The 15,226-nt window shown below is 60.3% G+C and overlaps 2 protein-coding genes across 3 annotated transcripts; one reads left to right on the top strand and one right to left on the bottom strand.

The window, feature by feature from the left end:
• The first annotated feature begins 1,123 nt into the window (after positions 1-1,123).
• On the top strand, positions 1,124-4,863 carry MYL5 (myosin light chain 5). Its single transcript, XM_058723282.1, has 7 exons — positions 1,124-1,258; positions 1,804-1,911; positions 2,100-2,175; positions 2,954-3,058; positions 3,529-3,607; positions 4,427-4,475; positions 4,762-4,863. The coding sequence occupies exons 1-7, from the start codon at positions 1,256-1,258 to the stop codon at positions 4,861-4,863; spliced, it is 522 nt and encodes a 173-aa protein (XP_058579265.1). The 5' UTR covers positions 1,124-1,255.
• Positions 4,672-13,421, bottom strand: SLC49A3 (solute carrier family 49 member 3). Of its 2 annotated transcripts, none has more exons than XM_058723280.1 (10): positions 13,217-13,421; positions 10,153-10,311; positions 9,755-9,968; positions 9,517-9,593; positions 8,380-8,517; positions 8,126-8,242; positions 7,233-7,385; positions 6,834-6,991; positions 6,498-6,607; positions 4,672-5,905 (listed from the first exon to the last, which is right to left on the bottom strand). In XM_058723280.1, the coding sequence occupies exons 1-10, from the start codon at positions 13,349-13,351 to the stop codon at positions 5,736-5,738; spliced, it is 1,431 nt and encodes a 476-aa protein (XP_058579263.1). In that variant the 5' UTR covers positions 13,352-13,421; the 3' UTR covers positions 4,672-5,735. The 2 variants fall into 2 exon arrangements, with proteins under 2 accessions (XP_058579263.1, XP_058579262.1); XM_058723279.1 differs by having other exon boundaries at positions 4,672-5,945; positions 13,217-13,419.
• Positions 13,422-15,226: the final 1,805 nt, after the last annotated feature.

The raw sequence follows: 15,226 nt of genomic DNA, 5'->3' as shown, positions 1-15,226 counted from the left end.
GGCCTCCTGAGCACAGATCCTACATGCCTTCCCTTCTCATTGCAGTGGTCCCCACTCCTGCAGCCCTGCTAGGGTCTCCCCAGGCATCACGGTCAGACCCTGCCCAGCTGAGAGTGCAGCCCTGCCTGGGTCTCCCACATTAGTGACAGGTTGTCCCTCTGGGAGTCCTCCAGGCAGAACCCCAGGAAGCCCCCAAGTCCCCCCAGGCATGTCACGCCTCCCTAGGCTCTGCACAGTGTCTGTTGTCTCATACTTAGTGGAGACCAACAGTGAGCTGCCCCTGGGATCGCCTCAGGGGGGTCACATGACGGAAGGTGTGTGCCCCAAGGGGCAGGACCCTGCTACAGTGGCACTCACATGTGATGTGGTTCCCAGACGCACCTGCAGACTGGCTGCAGCTGATGCTTCCCTACCAGGTGCAGGCACAGGGGCTCTGAGGGCTTGTTCCCCAGGTGTGGAACTGCAGAATCCTGCCTGCCCACTTCATTCGGCCACCAAGCGCCCTCCTCCTGCTCAGCCTACAGACCCCACCCCCGTCCTTTCCCACCCCTAACCTTCACTCCCCTCAACCCAGGACCAGGACATTCAGCCCCTGATTCTGTGGTGACCTTGGTACCTGGCACCATTCACAGGCACCTGTGTGCCCTCCCCAGCTTCTGCCTGCTGGGCCCCGACGTAGGGGGGAAACTTGCCCGAGTAATGGCCCAGGGCCCAGCCCATGTGGATGGCCCTTCATCCCAGAAATGCTATCCCCACTGTGTCCCAGGCAAGGAGTTCCCTGCCATGGGGACGGGGCCCTGGGACTTTTCTGCCACCGAGGCAGATAGATGAGGGTGCACACAACATGCTCAAGGAGCGCGTGGTGACCAGCCCCCAAGGCCACTCACAGTAACTTTGTGCAAATCTGGGAAAGGTGCTCCTTCCTCTAGCTCTCATAGCTCCCGGGTCTTTGGTCTACATGTAGGTGGCCCTGGAGGTGAACAGAAAACAGGAGAACAAAAGCTTCTGGGTGAGGGGCAGTGGGGAGGTGCCTGGAAACCTGGGGGCCCTGCTGGGCAGGGCAAGATGGGCATCTGAGTCACCCGCCAGCTGCCAAAGCTCACTCTGCAGTTGTCCAGTCCCCAGGGTAGCCCTGCGCCTGCCCTTGTAGGGAGCGGCAGCCGGAGCCCGAAGTGTCCTGGGGGACTGGGTAGGAGCTTAAGACAGGCGACCTAGGCAGGGAGGGCACAGACCATCGCATCAGGCAGACCTAAGCATGGTGAGTGTGGCCTGCAGGCCACTGGGGCAGGAGCGAGTGTGAGTGTGTGTGTGTTTATGCACAGTGTGCGATTGTGACTATGTATACTTGCGTCACCTGCACAAGCCTGTGGTGGGTGGGTGTGTGCACACAAGTTGAGTCTGTTTACATGTGTGAGGGTGTGTGCAGTGGGGAGGAAATCTGTGCTCCGTGGCCGTCTCCATGCAGGTCTGGGGTGAGAGACGAGGGCCCTGGCCTTCACCCTGGCAGGGTCCCGAGAACAGCCCCACCCACTTGCTGGCCACCTGCACAACCCATCCGCTCCTTGGGTATTCAGGCCCAGCTGGTTCCTCCTGGCTGGATGGCAGGGCAAAGCTCAAGATGAGCTGCAGGTGCTGTGCTGTCAGGGCTCCTCACACCCACACCGGGCGCCTACAGCCATCCCAGCCCAGGGACCCGGGCTTGGGGTTCCCCCGGAGCCCCTGGTGCTATAGTCCATGCGTCCTCTGCCTTGCCTTCCAAAATGCCAGCCTGGAGGCCCCTCAGCCTTGCTGTTCTCACATTAGGCCAGCAGGAAGACCAAGAAGAAGGAAGGGGGGGGCCTTCGGGCCCAGAGAGCATCATCCAACGTCTTTTCCAACTTTGAGCAGACCCAGATCCAGGAGTTCAAGGAGGTGAGGCTTTGCTCTTGTCCCAGGTCCCCTCCACCCAGAAGCTCCTGACTCAGGGGCCCCCTGGGAATCATAAGGCAGGTGACCCAAAGACCCTATGTGAGCCTCTCTCCAGAGCCAATGAGAGTAGATGCCTGTCCTGACATGGTGTGGCTGGCCTGGCAACCTAGTGACCCTGGCTCCGGTTTCAGGCATTCACACTGATGGATCAGAACCGAGATGGCTTTATTGACAAGGAGGATCTGAAGGACACCTATGCCTCCCTGGGTATGTGCTGTGGGGCAGAACCCCGCCACACCCCACCTCAGAATGTCCTCCAGCCCTGGAGAGCCTTGCTCTACACTTGGGCCCTACAGCCTGACCTGACATCCCACGTCCCATGGGCCATGAGGAGGTGGGCCGGGTCTCCCCTGGGGGAAAAATCCCTCTCTGGTTTGGCCAGGGCATCACTAGATGCCCAAGCACAGGCATCATGGATGGGGGAGTTGGGACCAAAGCTCCAGGGAAGGGCTAACCTCCCAGAGGGACACCACTGCACGGGGAGGCTTGCGTCCTGCCCCCAGGCATGCTAAGGAAGCCCAGAAACAGACCCGGGAGAGAATGTGGAGCCAACTTATGCTCCTCTGAAGAGCCAAAGACTGGCCCTTTCCCCCTCAACTTCCCATCTGGGGCCATGTTCTCAGCCTGAGGCAGTCCCAGGGGAGGACAGGTAGGTTTCTTTCCTCTGGGCCCCCTTACACCCAGGTAAGATCACAGTCTCCCTGGACCCCATGCGTGGCCTCTTCCTCCTCCTCAGCAGTCCATCTCCCCGGGGCTCAGGTTTTGGGGTTCTGCTGATGTGCAGAACCTGTACCCCACCACACCTGGGCCAAGTGTCCCCCCCATCTGCTCACTGCCCTCCTTCTGGTCTCCCCAACTTGATTCTGGGGTCACCTGGAGAATGATGGAGTTGGGAGGCCAGTGGGGACAGCAGACACATCAACAAGAACAGCCAGGGTGAGTGTGACATTCTTACCCAGCGCCCCCTGTCTTGTATTGGCGACAGGCAAAACCAACGTCAAGGATGATGAGCTGGATGCCATGCTCAAGGAGGCCTCGGGGCCCATCAACTTCACCATGTTCCTGAATATGTTTGGGGCGAAGCTGATGGGTGAGAACCATGGGGTGGGGAGCACCATGGAGCCAGGTTTCTCCCTGACCAGGGGCAGCCTTCAGGCCAGTCTGCCAAAGCCATCTATATTTCATTAGCTCCTAACACTTACAAACCCAGGCATTTCACATAAAAATCCAAATTTTCCAATTTGATGAAAAGCGTAGCATTCTGGTACCCACGTCTGTGGGTCACACGCCCAGCCTACCTCCCATCTGCCTACTGGCGACAGCCTCTGTCCCTCACTCGCTGAGCACTCGCTCCACCTCTGGGCCTGGGTAGAACTCTGGGGACCCCCAGAATAGTCCCCTCAGGGTGGGTAGAACTCCAGAGACCCCAGAACAGTCCCCTCAAGGTGGGAGCTGCGGAGTCTCCCAGGCGCTCAGGAGCTGGAGGTGGGAAGGCTCTGGGATGGCCCAGAGCAAGACTGGAGCCCTAAAAGCCCCTGGTTCAAGGCCTTTTGTGGGCAGGTACGGATGCCGAAGAGACCATCCTAAATGCCTTCAAGATGCTGGATCCTGAAGGCAAAGGCAGCATCAACAAGGACTAGTGAGTTTGGTCACAAACGCCTGGGTATCTCCCCTGAGGGGCACCAAGCCCCCCCCCCCAACCTGGGCATCTCTCCTGAGGGGCGCCAAGCCCCCCCCCCACCTGGGCATCTCTCCTGAGGAGCACCAAGCCCCCCCCAACCTGGGCATCTCTCCTGAGGGGCACCAAGCCCCCCCCCAACCTGGGCATCTCTCCTGAGGGGCGCCAAGCCCCCCCCCCAACCTGGGCATCTCTCCTGAGGGGCACCAAGCCCCCCCCCAACCTGGGCATCTCTCCTGAGGGGCGCCAAGCCCCCCCCACCCGGCCCCAGGGTCCAGGTGTTGGGCCGCCTGCCCCAAAGTCCCAAGTCCCTCAGGGCAACTGAGGGCGAAACCAGCCCTACCCACACCAAGGCCGGGGCACCCAGTAACCCAGCTGGTCATGCCACTTGTACCATCACTGGGCCTTTAACCCCCTTTGAGGGCTACATCAGCCAAGCACTGGGGGTGGGCATATTTGGTGTGCCAGGCACTTGCCTCTAATCCCTCCTCAGTCTCCTCCCTGCAGGTGGAGCTCCCCACAAGGGGTAGTGACCCCTGAGTGTCAGGAAGGACTCCCCAGTGACCACTCCCTGGTGCCTAGGACTCCCCCTAGAGCCAGGCTTCCAAAGACACCTGCACTGTGAGTGGGTGGGACTAGAGGGTGAGCGCAGCCCCCTTGACTCATCCCACCACAGAAGAGCCAAGTCACGGGGCTCCCCTGGGCCACCCCTCCAGTTCTTCTGGTGATGGTCCCTTTCTTCAGAGCAGCCTAATTTGGCTTCTCCCTCCTTGTCCTCAGCATCAAGCGGCTGTTGATGTCTCAGGCAGACAAGATGACCGCTGAAGAGGTAATGGTCCACTCCGCTCCCACCCCACCCCCTCCCCCATGGCCCTCCATGCAGCCCAGTGTGGCCCTCTGGGCTCCAGGGGGGATACTCCCTGGGCCTCCAGAAGCTGCACCATCAGGGTGGGCAGGACACCCAGTGGCTGGGCCCTGGTCCCACCCCTGGCTCCCCACAAGCAAAAACAACACTGGGAGCTGGCTGGAGTTAGTTGCCTGTAATTCAGCGGACCATTTTGCTCCTTCCCCTCCTCCCTGGGCCTGACCCTCCCCCACACCACACTGGCTTGCAGGTTGACCAGATGTTCCAGTTTGCCACCATCGATGCTGCAGGCAACCTGGACTACAAGGCACTGAGCTACGTGCTCACCCACGGGGAGGAGAAGGAGGAGTGAGGGGCACGGCCCCCGTCCCCACCTGGGCTGCAGCCAGTTCAATAAACATGAACCCACAAACCTGCCTGCCAGTGTCTGCAGAGGGAGAGGAGGACGTGTCACCTGGGGGTGGGAGAGTCTGCAGGTGGGGAACTTCCACCTGGGTGGGGGAAGTGTCTGCCTTGGCAGGGAGAGTGTGGGGAGGGTCCACTGCGGGTGGGAGTGTTTGCTTGGAACTAGGAGAGTCTGGAGGGGAAGGGCCTGCTGGGGTGGGAGCATCTGCCTGTGGGGTCCTCCCTCTGCTTCCCCTCCCCACCCAGCCTGGCCCCTCCCGCCGTGCTAGCACTCATCCCAGGGCATTAGGCCACTCAGTGGTCAGCAGAGATTGAGTAAAGCCACGGCTTGGGATCCCCCAAACACGGCCTTTCTCACAACTGTCGACTCCAGACTCGGTCATGCTAGGGGCCCCCAGGGCCCCCAATCCCTCCATGTCCCCCTCGCTCTTGCCTCTCTTGCTAGGTCCACACCCATACGCTGCTCCAGCACCAGCCACCCTGGGTCTGGCCTGGCCACTGGGGTGTCTGCCTGTCACACGGCTCCAGCAGTTCTTGCCACAGCCACAGGGTCTCCTCTGGGCCACCCTGCCTTGCCCCAAGTCCTTCTGGCACCTGCACGAAGATGTCACCCTGTGACCAAAGCCTGTCTCTCCTGGCCTCCCCTTCATGTCCCCAGAACCACTTCTTGATGCACTAACTGCTCTCTTAGCTTCCAGATCTCGTCAGGGACCCTTGTGACATCTCTGCAAGTCCTGAGGGTTCCAGGGGCTCAGGGCTCCCAGGAACAAGAAGGCGGGGCCAGGAGAACAGCTCTAGGGATGAGTGGCCCCGAGCTTCCTAGGGCGCCAGTGCCGGAGGAGGTCGTGTGGATGCCTCAGGGGGTGGCTGCCGGGTGGGGTTCGCGGTCCACGGTCGCAGGGGACATGTCCTCCTGGATGGAGCAGCTCGCACTGGCCTCAGCCTGGAGGCGCCGGTATGGAGTGTGAAAGAAGAGAACCAGGAAGCAGCTGAAGAGGGTGCAGAGGCCAGCCATCAGCAGCATGGACACTGGGGAGACACAACCCAGCTCTGTTCTGAGGCTCGCCCAAGCAGCCAAGCTCCCCACACAGGACCCAGAGTAGCCACACGGCTGGCAGAGCCCCCGCGGACCCCACTGGCCATGACCAGAGAGTGACCTGGAAACAGATCTTGCCCAGCATCCAACGGGCCCTGAGGGCATGTTCACAGACCCAGGTGTGGTGAGATCCAAGGTCAACGGCATGGGGTCCCTGGACGTGGCCATCCTCACCCCTGTCACTCTCTCTCTTTCCTCTCTTTGCCTCGCTCTCTCTTTCCCTGATCTCATTTTTAAACAACTCCCATGGGCTTAAAAGTTGAGCTTTCATCAGGGCCTCAGGGCTGCTCCCACCATACTAAGCCTTGGTGGGGAAAGGTCGGCCTTGTTGCCCTCCAACTCTACCCCGCCCTAGCCCTGTGGGTGCCCTGCACGTGCCAAGGAGAGCAAAAGATGCCGAGAGGAAGGGGCCCGTGGAAGGGAGTTTCCAGGGCCGGAGGTGGGGGGTCTAGGCCCTGAGGTCCCATGCAGGCCGGGGCACTCACCCCGCCAGTCCAGTGGGCCCTGGCCATCCTGGCAGGTGGAGACAGACGGCTCTGCACGGCGCACGGTCAGGGCAGTCAGCAGGACCATGATGAGCACGCCCTCGGCCTGCCTAGACAGCCACGAGGCCTTCAGCCCTGCCCCAGGCACCGCTCACTGCTCTCAGTGCCGTCGGTCATTCTGAGGGCAGCATGCTGTTCCGGTCAGTGTGGACCCCAGCAGCCAGCCTAGGACTGCACACAGCTCAGAACGTGCAGGTGACCCACTGTGTAGCCTGGAGTGGGGTGAGGGGAGGGTCTCTGGGGTCCCAGGGAAGTGGCAGAGGGACCGACACTCACCCCAGCACGAAGATCAGGCCCGCAGCCGCACCCTCACCCACAGGGAAGGAGCACTCAACGGCCAGCTCCATGGCAATGGGTGCCACCGCGAAACCAAAGAGGCCAAGCAGTGAGCAGATGGCAGCCAGCGCGAGGGTCTGTCCCTGCAGCTGAGACACCTAGGGGGCAGTGAGCCACACAGAGGGATGGGACACCCAGACCCAGCCAGGCCCTGTACCAGCACCCTGTCTGAGCTGAGCAGGGGACAGGGTCAGGGGACCGGGGAGCCCATCCCACCCAGGGACCACTCCAGTGGGCAGAAGGTCGAAATTTCTGCTTTGACCCAGTTGCCAGCTGCCCTGCCCCAGAGCACCCCACTCCCACCACTGTAGGGTAGTCTTGGTTCGAGGGGACTCTCACCAGAGCGAAGGCCACACAGACCACGGAGGTCAGACAGAAGCCAATCTTGACAGCTTCGGTGAAGAGCTTGGTCCGGTCCACATACAGGCTGAGAACCAGGGCCCCCAGGACCCCAAACACAATGAAGAGAGCCCCACAAAGGCCTATAAATTCCTGGAGGGGGAGAGGAGGTGGGGGGCACCCCATCATCGGGGCACAGTGACACCGGGGCCCCAGGAGGAGGCACTCACCTTCAAGACACACACCATCCCCAAGAGGCCCATGGCAGGGTGACAGGGAAGGCTCAGCTGTAGGATTAGCTATGAGCCAGGGTAGCATGTCTTCCACTGGAGGCGCCGCTTTCCTGTGTCGCCATGCCCCGGGGACTCAACAATTGCTAAAGGCAAGGGCCTGGTTGCTGTAGACACCCTTCAGTGCCCACGGGCCCCTCATGAGTTGGGAACATGCCAGGCCTGAATCCCACACCCAGGGCTGATGCCAGACGGGGGAGGGCATGGCCAGAGATGCTATGAGCAGAGCAAGGCCTTTCCAATCTCCAAATATCACAAGAGGACACTTCGGCCTTCAGGGTTGAAGCCATCCTGGGTGGGACACTGGGAAAGATAGCGGAAAGCACACGCAAAATCCCAGGCCACTTGGGCACCGCCACCATCCCCTCCTCAGGGCCACCACTCATCCTCAGACTGTATTTGGCACCTGACACAACTTTTCACACACGGCATCTCAATACCACCCACAACAGGAGGTTACCCTGTCTAGGTGTGGAAATGCAGCACTTGGGGAGGTCCTGGGCCACCTGACGGAGGCAGAGGCAGACGGCCTTCAGGGTGACAGTAATGCCCCCAAGCCCCACCCTTGAGCAGGAGAAAGGGTCAGGGCGGGGCAGCACTCACGTTGGAGTAGCCCCTCACACAAAGGACCTGCTCCAGGAGGGCCGAGAAGCTGGAGAAGATGCCAATGCCGCCCCCGAAACACACGGCCAGGACGACATAGGCTCTGTTACACAAGAGCTGGGGGAGAAGGCGCCGCTCAGCACAGGAGCTCCCACAGGACATGCAGAGGCTCCGACGGGGCCTGTCCTGACCCCCTTCCCTCCTCAGCTCCTCCCCACCCCGATGACCCCAGCCCGGGATTCCACGGCACCGACCAGCTTCAGCCCATCCAGGAACTTCTCTGAGGTGGAGTGGATGGCCCTGGCGGAGGGTGGGGTGGGGGGCACGCTCTCCAAGAGGCAGGCGGTGGCCAGCAGGCAGGTGATGCCGGCAGGGATGATATAGATGCCCAGCTGGGGAGAGGGTGCACGTGAGTGTGCGTGCGTGTGCAAGTGTGTCTGCGAGCACACGAGTATGTGTGCGTGCGCAGGCCCTCGCAAACACGTGCACATGCACACGAGGGCTTCACATCCACCGCTCTGGGCACCAGGTGGCACACGGCCCCCCTTGCTAGCCACCCCCGCCGGCCTTCCCTAGGCAGACAAAGGCAAGCCTGGGGGTCTGCTCGGCTTTGCTCCATCCGGAGCCCTGGCTTTCGAAATGTCACACAGAGATGACTTCCTCGGTGACAACCTTAACCCCAGACTCACCCATCCGCCTGCCAACTGAACCTTCCTTCCTGCCTTTGTGAATGACCCCAACACTTACCTGGCTGCACAGCTGGAAGCCCCTCGCCTCTCCCAACCTGGCCTGAGCTACCACCCCCCGTCCCACCCAACCGAAGTCCCAACGCCCCGCCTGGACACTGCAACCGCGTCTTTGGCTCCCCGAGTCTTTGGGCCAGGTTGAATCACTCTCCCCCTAGACACCCCCGGGGTTTCCATCACATCAATGGCAACCACCTACCACCTGGCTGACCCTTCCCTCCACAGCAGACACGCTGGCCTCTGGCTGCAACCCCTACCCCTCAACCTCACATCCACCTCAGGGCCTTTGTTGGCCCCTCATCTCCCTCTCCAGCCCGCCCCATAAACACTGCCTCCTCCTGCTCCAGTCAGCCTCTCAGCTCACCAAAGGCCTCTCCCCACCAAGGAAACCAACATCCTGGTCCCTAGAGCTGTGTCTGACGAGGTGCCTAGGACTCGCACACGTGGAGAAATCCCGCGTGCACCGGGGCCACTTGCTGGTGTGGCCACAGGGAGGGGCAGGTGCATACTCACACTGGCTCGTGCACACATTCCACACAAACACTCACGTACACACGTGTGTGCACACGTGAGCCCATCATGCCCACACACACACACTGCACACAAATGCACATGCGTGTGCCTGTACCTCACGAGCTCCCTCACCATCAAGGGGATGTCCTCCTCCTTCTTCACCAGGGCAGGTGACAGCAGGTTGGCCACCAGGATGCCCAGGGGGTTTGCTGGATGGACAGATGGAGACACATGTCAGCTCAGCCGTGGCCAGGCCTGGTCCCCAGCCCACAGGCAGAGCCCTCTGCTCTCTGAGAGCTGGGAGCACAGAGGTGGCAGGACCCTCTCACTAAGCCGCGGGAGACCATCAGCCTCACCCCCCGCCACTCACACATGGTGCCAATCATGTTGGCCGTGGCTCGCTGGTGCTCGGGGAACCACAAGGCAGCCAGCTTGGCCGGAGAGAAGACGACCAGCGTCTGGGCCAGGGCACAGAGGCTCTGCCCACCCATGAGGAAGGCAAATGGGTCCTGGATCCCGCCGACCATGAAGGGCAAGGTTCGGAACACACTCCCGGCAAAGTTCAGCCATGCGCACACGATGGTCTGCAGGGATGGGGTTGGAGCGCTGCCTGGCCAGCCCGGACTCCCGGCCCAGCACCCTGCCCTCCGCCCTGCCACCCCAGTGGCTCTGCCTGGAGATCCCCAGAGAGGAAGCAATGGCTCTCGAGCCCTCACTCGAGGACCCTGCCCCATTCAAGAGCTGACCCTCATGTGGGGTCTGACTCACTGCCCAGCGGAGCCCAACAGAATCCAGAACCCAGATGGCCACCACGCCAGACGGGATGGACGCCACGAAGTAGACTCGCGAAAGCCAGTTGATCTGCTCGGTGGAGAGGAGGAAGTGGTGGGCAATCATGTCGGCCACGGGTGCGAAGCTGAGCCACAGCTGTGGACACACGCTGGCATCAGCCCATGGAGCAGGTGCCACAGACACCATAGCCACCCACTGTCCCAGGCTCAGCCAGCCAGTCTGAGGGAGAGAAAGTGCCTGGCGGTCCCGTAAGGGCCAGTGTCTTCATCCAGTCACCTCCAAGGGAGTGCACCAGGTTGGGGGGGTGGCCAGACAGTGTGCCCGGGATGCAGAACAGCACCATCCTGCAGGCACGGTCCGGTGGGGGGGGGGGGCGGGAGACAGAGGCTGAAGATCCGGCCAGAGTCTGCAGAATCATAAGCCCTACCAAGACTGACCCTCTAAGGAGAAAGCCCAGAGGGCTGCCAGTAAGAGGCAGATGTCTGAAGGGGGAAGGGGAGCTCTACACAGTGCATGGGCATGAAGAGGCCTAGACCAGGTACTGGACAGCACTGGAGCCTGGCAGGGTAGAAGAGGGGGTCTGGATCCTGGCTTCCCAGTCGCACAGATGTATAGATGGCCCAGACTGGCTGGGCAGAGGAGCACATTTGGGGGTGCTGTGGTGCCTGTGGTGAATACCCAGATGGATAAGGGCAGGAGGCTGGGTGGGCCTGCAGCCATTGAAGGGATGTTTCCACGGGAGGGCCGGCGGGGGGGGGGGGGGGGGGGAGAAAGGGGCCCAAAAGGTATCTCTAGCTTGTCTGCAAACTCAGTGATTGAGTCCCAGGTGGAAACACCTGGATTATGCGCTGGCCCTGCCCAAAGCCAGCCCCACCTGTCCTACAGGAGACCCAGGTGTTTGGGACGTGAGGCCCTCCCTGACAGGTGACATTTCCCAGCTGTAGGTGCTGTCAAGTGCTGGGACTCAACTCCACAGACCTTCGGCCAGCAGACCTAAGGCAAGACCTTAAGCTCGACTGGGTCAGTGGGGAAGACCACTGACCTTCCTGGCGGAGCTGAGACCCCTGCACGGGTGAGGCAAGAGGGGAGGAGGGGCTCTCCAAGGGTTACTGCAGGTGGGAGAGGGGAGATGGGCCAGGGATGGACCAAAGACAAGGGCAGCACAATTCAAAGTGCACAATCACTGCAAATCTGAGAGACCCAGAAATGCAGGGGCTGGCCCCAGACCACACCCTCCGTGGTGAGGCCAGTGAGATCCAGGCTTGCTGACCCAAACAGACATTGACCACAAAGTCTCACATGACAGAGAACTTGGGCAACAGCTGCCTTTTCTTCCTTTTCCACCCCCTTTTTTAGGACAAAACAGAGGACAGATCTTCCAGGTTCAGAAAAAGACCTGTTCCTGCCCAACTGATCCAGCAAAGACAAACCGCGGGGTCTGTGCTCCAAACCCACCCTGCTGAGCCAAGCCCATTCCTTGCTCCTCCCCAAAGCTTGTGGCTGGCAGGGCAGAGACAGGTCTAAACCGTGCAAGGCAACATGGGGACAACAGTTTATCTCCACTGCATACAAGAATTCCCTTCAGGCCACTCCAGCCCTGCCAGGTGCCTCCTTGTATCCCTTTGAGTGTGCTGACAGATGCCCCACGTGCTGGCTCTTGCCCAGACCACTAGGCTGTCTCCTTGGGTCACTCTGAGGCCACCCAGACCTCACTCTGTTCCACCTGCCTCTGACACTGCCCTCTCAGAACCATAGAGCTGTGGTCACCTGGCTGCAGACAAGTCCACGAGGGGACATGGCTGGGGTTAGCCTCATGGTCAGTGTTTATCGTGGTGACCACAGCAGGGGCCGTAATTCCTGATGAGACTCCTGCTTGCTCCGTAATGATTTGTGGACCAAAGGAGAGTGCAGCAGGATACCGCCTCAGTGTCCAAGGGACTTCTCGAGGCCACTCATGATACCCGTCCCCTCTCAGAGTCATCAGAGCAGTTCTAGGGGCTGTGTCCTCAGACCACTGGGCCCAGAGCCAGCTCCAGCTTCCTAGCAGCTAGAGGCACCTGGCCGACAAGCCACTGTGCAGAGTCCCATAGAGAAAAGAGGTTTCCAGAGTCACAGCAGACTTCAGCCCAGGCCATGGATGCCACCTGGTCCCAGCACAGGGCTGGCTCTCCACACGCAGTCAGCAAGGAAAAGAGGCAAAAGGCCCTGATCAGTTTGGAATAACATCCAAGAGTGGTTGGACACCTCCCTGAGGTGTCTGCCCACACCCCCACTGAGCCTGCTGTACGTGACGGGCTAGGGAAAGAGGGGCCCAAACCTCTGCACAGAACAGCTGGGGGCTCAGGGGTGAGCTGGAGAGAAGCAGGTTGGGGAGCTGAGCCCCTATAAGTGGTAGACCCTGTTCTCACTGCTCAACCGGTCTCCGGTCTCTGCAGGGTCACTGCCAGCAGTGGGAACCATTCTAGAACAGGTAACGGGTCACTGGGGACCCCAGCTGGGGAACTGTGGAGAGGCTGTGCACAGAGGTAAGGAAGGCCCCCTGTGAGGGTCCCGCATACTGACTCAGAAACCCAGTGAAGGTTCCAGGGCACAGGCAAGCAAGGCGGCTGAGCCCTGACTGCCTTGCAGACTGGGGTGGGAAGTTTGGAGAGGGAGGGCAAGAGCCAGATCATGAAGGCCTGTAGCCAGACGTTGGGTGTTCCGGAGGAAGACCCCTCTCCAGCTATGACAGTGACCCCCACCTCCTCCTGAGGAATGGAGGGACTCTTTCGAAACCACCACAGGTCACAGGACTCAGGCTGGGCCGCCTGGAGGACAGATGCCAGCTTTACTTCCTGTGCAGCCACAGCGGGGAGAAGGGCCTCTGGTCCCGCGGCCGCGCGCTTAGGTCGCCGGCTCCCCCACTCCCAGCGGTCCCATAATGCACACCGACCCCGCCCTGGGTGCAGCGGGACACTGGAAGGTGGGAAGCGCGCCGACTCAGGCGGGGTCCCAGCTCGGGCCGCCCGCCCCCGCCCGGAGGCGACCCCAGACCCCCTACCGTGGCGTTGGAGAAGCTGAGAAGGCTGAGCACCAGCAGAAAGACCCAGCGACGCGCGTAGACGCGGTAGTCCCACAGCGCGCCCAGGGCCTGGGTCGGGTCGGCCCCCGGCCGGTCCCCCGCGGGCAGAACCATCGCCCGCCGCTCCCGCCGCGCGGGTTGAGGAACGCGGCGCCCGGGCCAGGACCGCCCCGGAAGGTGGTGCCAGGCGCGCGGGGCGGGGCGGGACGGGGCGCTCGGGGTCAGTCCCCGCCCCGAGGGACGGCGGTCGCTGCTCCGCCCAGGGGGAAAGATACCAGTCATGAAGTTGGACCCAGCTCCGTTGGCCAGGATGGAAGTCTCTGCCACAAAAACAGGGACAAAGTCCCCTCGCCGGGACGAAGGAGGTCACGGCCTCTGTGCGGTCGCAAGGTGGACACGCCCACGCGGGTGGGTACAGGAGAGGGCACCCATGAAGTAACTCTGCATGAGGTCCGCATTTCCTGAAAGGGGTTGTGGAAAGGTCCCCTACACTTTCCCCCACCCCAATTGCTGCTGTCCAAACAAGTCACAAGGAGCGGCAGGAGGCCAGCGTGGAAGAGGAGGCTGGGGTCAGTTTGCCAAGAGCCTCGAATCCAGAAGAGGCATTAGATTGGGCCCTTGTTGGGAGCAGGAACTAGGGGACTGGGCAGAGTTGGTGCTGCTCAGGAGGAAGGCAGGGTCCAAGGCTAGCCTGGCCTGCCCAGGGAAAGGGCCTGGGGACCTGGGGGCACTCAGCCTCCCCCATCCGGTTATTGTCTGCAGTCTGCAACTGAGGAAACAGCTGGGGCAGAGTGGGGCGAGAACCGTGAGCTGCAAGGCAGAGAGGAGGGGATGTCTGCTGTCTCTCCCACAAGAACACGCTTGTGGTGGGCCAGCCTCCTCTCCAGCTTCCTCCTCACCCAGAAGTCCACCTCGGAAATCTTCCCTTCTACTCTCCAAATACTACTCTTCCTAAGGTCGCCCGTGATCTCTATGGGGCTGACATAAATGGACGAGATGCTATTCCTGTCCACCTCTGTGACCCTCCTGCTCAGCTTGAGAGGGCCCCTCCTCCCATCCTTAGGGCTCTTACGTGGAGTAGGCAGCTCAGTAAGGTCACAGTCGTATTTTTTCATACCAACGATGGACATGTGGAAACTAAAATTAAAGACACAATACCATTTAAAATTACTTTGGACAATTAAAAATTTTTAATCTTTAAAAAATTTTACAGACCCTCCCCCCCCCGGGTCAGTAAAAATTAATAAAAGGAAACCTCAATAAAAATGGAGTCAGTGGGGTGCCTGGGTGGCTCAGTTGGTTAATCATCCAACTGCAGTTCAGGTTATGATCTCCTGGTTCGTGGGTTCGAGCCCCACGTAGGGCTCTGTGCTGGCAGCTCACAGATCCTGAAGCCTGCCTCAGATTCTATGTCTCTCTGTCTCTCTCTCTCTCTCTCTCTGCCCCTCTGCTGTCTCTCAAAAAAAAAAAAAAAAATTAGGGGCGCCTGGGTGGTGCAGTCGGTTAAGTGTCCGACTTCAGCCAGGTCACGATCTCAGGGTCCGTGAGTTCGAGCCCCGCGTCACGCTCTGGGCTGATGGCTCGGAGCCTGGAGCCTGTTTCCAATTCTGTGTCTCCCTCTCTCTCTGCCCCTCCCCCGTTCATGCTCTGTCTCTCTCTGTCCCAAAAATAAATTAAAAACGTTGAAAAAAAAAAAAATTTAATGGAGTCAGGAGTCCAGAAGGGGGAGCTCTCATGCAGTACCATTCAATATCAGAAATTGCCAGTACAGACCCTAACAGAAGAATTGTCAATAGGAAAGAATCATCAGTTACAGGCCCCAACAGGAAAAGATATGCATGATGCATCTCCTACAGGAAACTAACCACCCCTACAACTCAGCCAGTAAGAAACTGTCATCCCTGTACACTCTTGTCTTTTTCCAATGGACTTTAATTCAAAACAACCCCTCCCAACTTCCTCCTTCTCTTTAAAATAACATTCTTCTCC

This window comes from Neofelis nebulosa, chromosome 3 (genome assembly GCF_028018385.1).
Source record: "Neofelis nebulosa isolate mNeoNeb1 chromosome 3, mNeoNeb1.pri, whole genome shotgun sequence".
Taxonomy (NCBI): Eukaryota; Metazoa; Chordata; class Mammalia; order Carnivora; family Felidae; genus Neofelis; species Neofelis nebulosa.
Note: the sequence above shows the minus strand (reverse complement) of the source record. Positions and strands in the feature narration are given on the sequence as shown.

Bases quoted from the DNA above. Each gene is read 5' to 3' on its own strand.
- SLC49A3 (XM_058723279.1), bottom strand. From the start codon at position 13,351: ATGGTTCTGCCCGCGGGGGACCGGCCGGGGGCCGACCCGACCCAGGCC. The intron at 9,594-9,754 runs GTGAGTGGCGGG...CTGTCCATCCAG, and splicing joins CAACATGATTGGCACCATGT to CAAACCCCCTGGGCATCCTG. The intron at 6,992-7,232 runs GTGAGAGTCCCC...ACTGCCCCCTAG, and splicing joins TCTGTGTGGCCTTCGCTCTG to GTGTCTCAGCTGCAGGGACA.
- MYL5 (XM_058723282.1), top strand. The intron at 1,912-2,099 runs GTGAGGCTTTGC...CTCCGGTTTCAG, and splicing joins AGATCCAGGAGTTCAAGGAG to GCATTCACACTGATGGATCA. The intron at 3,059-3,528 runs GTGAGAACCATG...TTTTGTGGGCAG, and splicing joins GTTTGGGGCGAAGCTGATGG to GTACGGATGCCGAAGAGACC.